We start from the raw sequence: 4,897 nt of genomic DNA on the forward strand, positions 1-4,897 counted from the left end.
AGCGCCCTCAGGTCTGAACACCGCACAAAAGTTCCTCTTCCTCGTATGCCACTAACTTCCACTGCGCCTGGAACGTGGACGGCGGCTCACGGTTGTGGTGGCCGCCGCTGATGTGTTGGCCTGTGTGCTACATGCTGGCATGACTGCGCTGTGATTTTGCAAATAATAATAGTACCCGAAACACTGCTACTGAAAATGCGCAGCAATGATCATTGAAGCACATTTGATTTGATAGTGAGATCATTGAAATTTATTCAGTAATCATGGGAATGCTTATGGGTTTCCATGGCATAACATAAGCGTTTGAGAGTGAGATCATTGAAATTTATTCGCTAATCATTGCAATGCTCGTGAGTTTCCATGGCATAACATAACCATCCTTATTCTCTACGTCCTTTTTCCAACACCAATCAATCACTCCTCAGCTATGAACTGCACGCCTATCAACAAGTTATTTTCTACTTGCGAACGCTCCTGGGCTGAAACAATGGCACGTCATGCCCTGCACCTCTCACTGACGCAAATGTGAGCCCTTCATACACCTCAGACCATCCTCCTACCTGCTCATGCACAAGACAAGATGCACCTCAAACTCCAAGACAATACGGTAACAACAGCAAGATTTATTTAAACAGCAAGATTTATTTAAACAGCAATGGAAAGTTCAGTACCTGTCCAGCTGAGTACCTTGGATACAAGTGGATCTTGCGCCCTGTTCGCTTGGCTTATAAACCGTGTTTTTTCAGCCAACAAATAGTATTTTTTCTCTCATAACAAATCAGTCAACAGTATTTTCAGCCAAGCGAACAGGGCATTGATCTTCAGACCAAGATGACTGATCGCAAACCTTGTCGCAGTTACCTGGACGACTGAATCTGTATGACCGCTGCAGTTTTGCCAAGTCACTTATGGTGTTATGCTCACCGAAAACTTCTCGCGTCGGATGGATCAATCAATGAAGTATAATTTTCTCATTTCAGAATCAGATTCAGATTCTTCGGCACATCACGGCCAGTGTTCGGACATAACAAAAAAGCACATTCAGTGCCACTCTTAAATGTCTGAACCAATCATGACAAGAACTGAAAAGAACTGCAGGCAGCCAGTGTTCATGGTGCCAATCCTTCCTGCCCGGTTGACGGTGGCCCTGAATGAACCAGGGAAGGAGGCCTTGCGGGAGGAGCATTGCCTCGCACGCGATGCTGTCTAGCGGCCCCGCCGGCACAAGCGCAAGCTGCCAGGAGCGCCGCCAGCCTACCGCGGCCGCGTCCCGCGAAGCCACCATCAGCGGGAGCATCCGATCTCCTGTGCCAGCACGCCACGACCACCTGCGGAGGGTTCCCGACGCCGGCGCCAGCGCCGCCACCGCGGAGGGCGTGGGTGCAAAGCACGCCAGCTCCTCCGGCGCGGCAGTGCGAGAGAGAGGATAGGGTTAGGAGAGGAGGGCATTTTCGACGTCTTCACTGGCTGGCTGGGCTGCATGCCAGGACGGCCAAACATTTGAAAAACTAACAGAAGTCGGATAAAAAAGTTTCGACCAGTGGCATCTGTGACCGTTCGAACCTTTTAATAACAAACTTTTACAATGACGTATAGATAAAAGCCACAAAAACTACTCACTCTTGGTGCTGTTTCCCTGCCTGAATTTTTCCATTTTCCGTTGCTATATATCGATCTTGCCGTGTCCACTGTACCTACTACCGTGTGTGTTGAATTCCTTGTAGCTGCTAGGCTGCTGCTGCTACGAAACGCCATTGCCGGCCCCGCCCCCGTTACCATGAGATAATAATAATGCCATTGCGTCGTCGCTACCACAGAATCCGGTCTTTCCCTATCGCCATCCATCATGGATATGGATTGTCCGTGCATCCTAGCTGCACACCACAACGCGGTCGCGGGTCAATATGAATTTGACTAAATACTCTTTCAACACAAAAAACGTAATGTAGCGGTATTATGAAATAAACCATGCAAAGGAGTCAATTGAGAGGTGACCAAATGGCAAATGCACTAGCTATCTTATGTTTAATAATCAGGCTTATAGAAAATAATAGTTTGTCAAAGAAAAGAAGGCTTATACAAAAGACGATCAACATCTACGGCATCATAAATAGAGGTAAACTATGTTTGGAAATAATATTTTTCGTAATTGGATCTATGATGTTTATTTTTATACTCCGACCACCTCAAAATAATAATAAAAATATATAAATTTGTCATCATGAGTCAAAAAATCTTAAGTACGACCAGACCTATAGAAAAGACCATGAATATAGCAATTCCCAAAAAAAATGTCTTGAATCCTGAGTCAAACAATTTCTGATTATGTAAGATTGTTGCGTGATTTTTTTTAAATAAGGCGCCTAAAATATAGAGCACGTTTGGCCGGGCTCCCGCACCTAGCACTGTAGCCCGAGGGAAGAAAAAAACGAGCTTCCCCAGCTCTGGCTGCAGTACTCGGTGAACAGTGAGGGAAAAGGAGGGGAGAGAAAAACGGATTTGATGAACAGTGCTGCTACCATGACTCCATTGTAACTCGTGTTTTCCCTTAACCTATAAAAGGTAAAAGCAGGGCGTCCCATGAAGTGAATCGAACCATCATCGATTCAAGCCAGATCGGATCGATCTGATCACGAACATATCGAACCCCGAACCGATCAGAACTCGACACAAAGCCACGACTGAGCAGCAACCGAGCTCTCTCATCACCCGTTCACTCCTTTCACCAGAGACTTGGGACATGCCCCTCTCTCGTCCGTTCTCGTCCATTTGTAACCCTGCTACGAACTTTCAGTATTAGCAATATAAGCAACAGCAATGAACTAAACGTAAAGACATTCTATCCGAACCGGTATAAATCTCGTGTCTTCTTGTGTATCATCCGAGTCAGACACGTGACATTAGAAATTTACTCGTTCTCGAAACACGGACGCTGGGCGAAACAGAGGACGACGGCGGAGCCGGACGCGGAGGCCCTGGACGATATAGGAGGCGCCCCTGAGGTCGTACAGCTACCAGTAGCTGGAGCACGCGACGTGCGGCTTCCGCGAGCCGCTGGGCCGCGGCGCGTTCGGCACGGTGTTCCGGCCTTCCGGGGCACGCTGCTGCACAACGGCGGCGAGAAGGCGATCGCCGTGAAGCGGCTGGAGAAGGTGGTGGAGGAGGGGGAGGTGGAGTTCCAGCGGGAGGTGCGCGCCATTGGGCGGACGAGCCACCGGAACCTGGTCCGGCTGCTGGGCTTCTGTCACGGGGGCGCCAACCGGCTGCTGGTGTACGAGTACATGAGCAACGGGTCGTTGGCGGAGCATTTGTTCAGGAGCGGCGGCGGCGGCGGCCGCCGTGGGGCGAGCGGATGGGCATCGCGCTGGACGTCGCGCGCGGGCTGCACTATACCTCCACGACGAGCTGGACAGCTGGGTGATACACTGCGACGTGAAGCCGCAGAACATCCTGATGGACGCGCCGGGCACGGCCAAGATCGCCGACTTCGGGCTGGCAAAGCTCCTGCTGCCAGACCAGACGCGGACGTTCACGCGGGTACATGGCCCCGGAGTGGTACCGCGGCGTCGGGCCGCTGACGGTGAAGGCGGACGTGTACAGCTACGGCGTGGTGCTGCTGGAGATCGTGACGTGCCGGCGGAGCATGGAGCTGGAGGAGGCCGGCGAGGAGCGGACGCTCATGGAGTGCGCGCACGAGTGGCTGGTGCGGAGCGAGGTGAGACGCGTGGTGGGCTGCGAAGACGAGGCGGTGGAGGTGGAGGAGGTGGAGCGGGCGGTGAAGGTTGCGGTGTGGTGCGCGCAGGCGGAGCCCCAGGCGAGACCGACCATGAGGAGCGTCATCCTGATGCTTGAAGGGCTCGTGGAGCCGTGGAGGTGCCGTCCCCTCCACCTCCGGCCTCGTCCTGATCCATCCAGATGGATCAACGTGTAGGTACCAATTACCATTCCTCGTCCTCATTGCAGAATGCAGAATATAACTTCTTGGAAAAGTCCATGAGACAGAGAATTAGTTACAATAAAATAATGGCAATCATTTCAATATGCATATTGAATTTCGCTATATTGAAAAATTATACATCTACCACTATCTACTAACATCTCAATTTCGTCATCCCTTACTCGTTCTCTCTCCCGGCCGTTCTTCTGTCACACATATTCCTTCTTATGTCCCTCGGTTCATCATCCCTCGCTCCTATTCTTCTCAATTTCTCGAATGACAAATATAGACCCACAACAAAAGTTTGGGGCAATTTTGCAATTTTTTTATAATGTCAGGTGAATAATTTAGAAGCAAATTTAGGAAGCTATGTTGTATTAACCTTCATAATAACATATATGAGGTAATTTGATGCAATTTTATATGTGATTTTAAATTATATTTTGTGATATTAAAGGTGGATAATTAAGATGCAAATTTTTTGGGCCGCTAACAAGTATTTGTACCATAGGTACCCTCATCAATGGTCAAATAGGACCCAAGAAGATTAAACCCCCTATCTAATCACACAGGGCTCATGGACTACGCCCATCGGGTGGGCCTGCTCGGCTGATCTACTTTCGAATGATTTTGGTTGATTTCAGATGATTCAATAATGTTCTGTGAGAGAGAATAAACTGAAAGAAGCTGAAAGTAGTTCAGCCGAACAGGACCGATTAGATGGAGCTTCCAATCAGGAAACCACGCTCGTCCGTAGGGTCTAACCCGGTTGGAGCCCTGCAGAGGGGTTTCGACCAGCTGGCCGCGCAGCCAAGTGCAACTGCTGCTTCCCAAGGTAGCGGACAAATGAGTCAAAGTTGTATAGAATAAGATGGAGGCTCAGTTAAAGGTCTCAAATTCGTAATATATTAATACTAAGATTAATGTATAGACTAAATTATATTTGGGATGATGTGGCGT

The 4,897-nt window shown here is 49.3% G+C and overlaps 1 protein-coding gene across 1 annotated transcript; it reads left to right on the plus strand.

Moving 5' to 3' along the window:
- The first annotated feature begins 3,541 nt into the window (after positions 1-3,541).
- On the plus strand, positions 3,542-3,931 carry LOC136461398 (G-type lectin S-receptor-like serine/threonine-protein kinase LECRK2). The gene has a single exon (XM_066460708.1). It carries the CDS (start codon positions 3,542-3,544, stop codon positions 3,929-3,931), a length of 390 nt encoding a protein of 129 aa, XP_066316805.1.
- Positions 3,932-4,897: the final 966 nt, after the last annotated feature.

The sequence above is a fragment of the Miscanthus floridulus genome, chromosome 6, assembly GCF_019320115.1.
Source record: "Miscanthus floridulus cultivar M001 chromosome 6, ASM1932011v1, whole genome shotgun sequence".
Lineage (NCBI taxonomy): Eukaryota > Viridiplantae > Streptophyta > Magnoliopsida > Poales > Poaceae > Miscanthus > Miscanthus floridulus.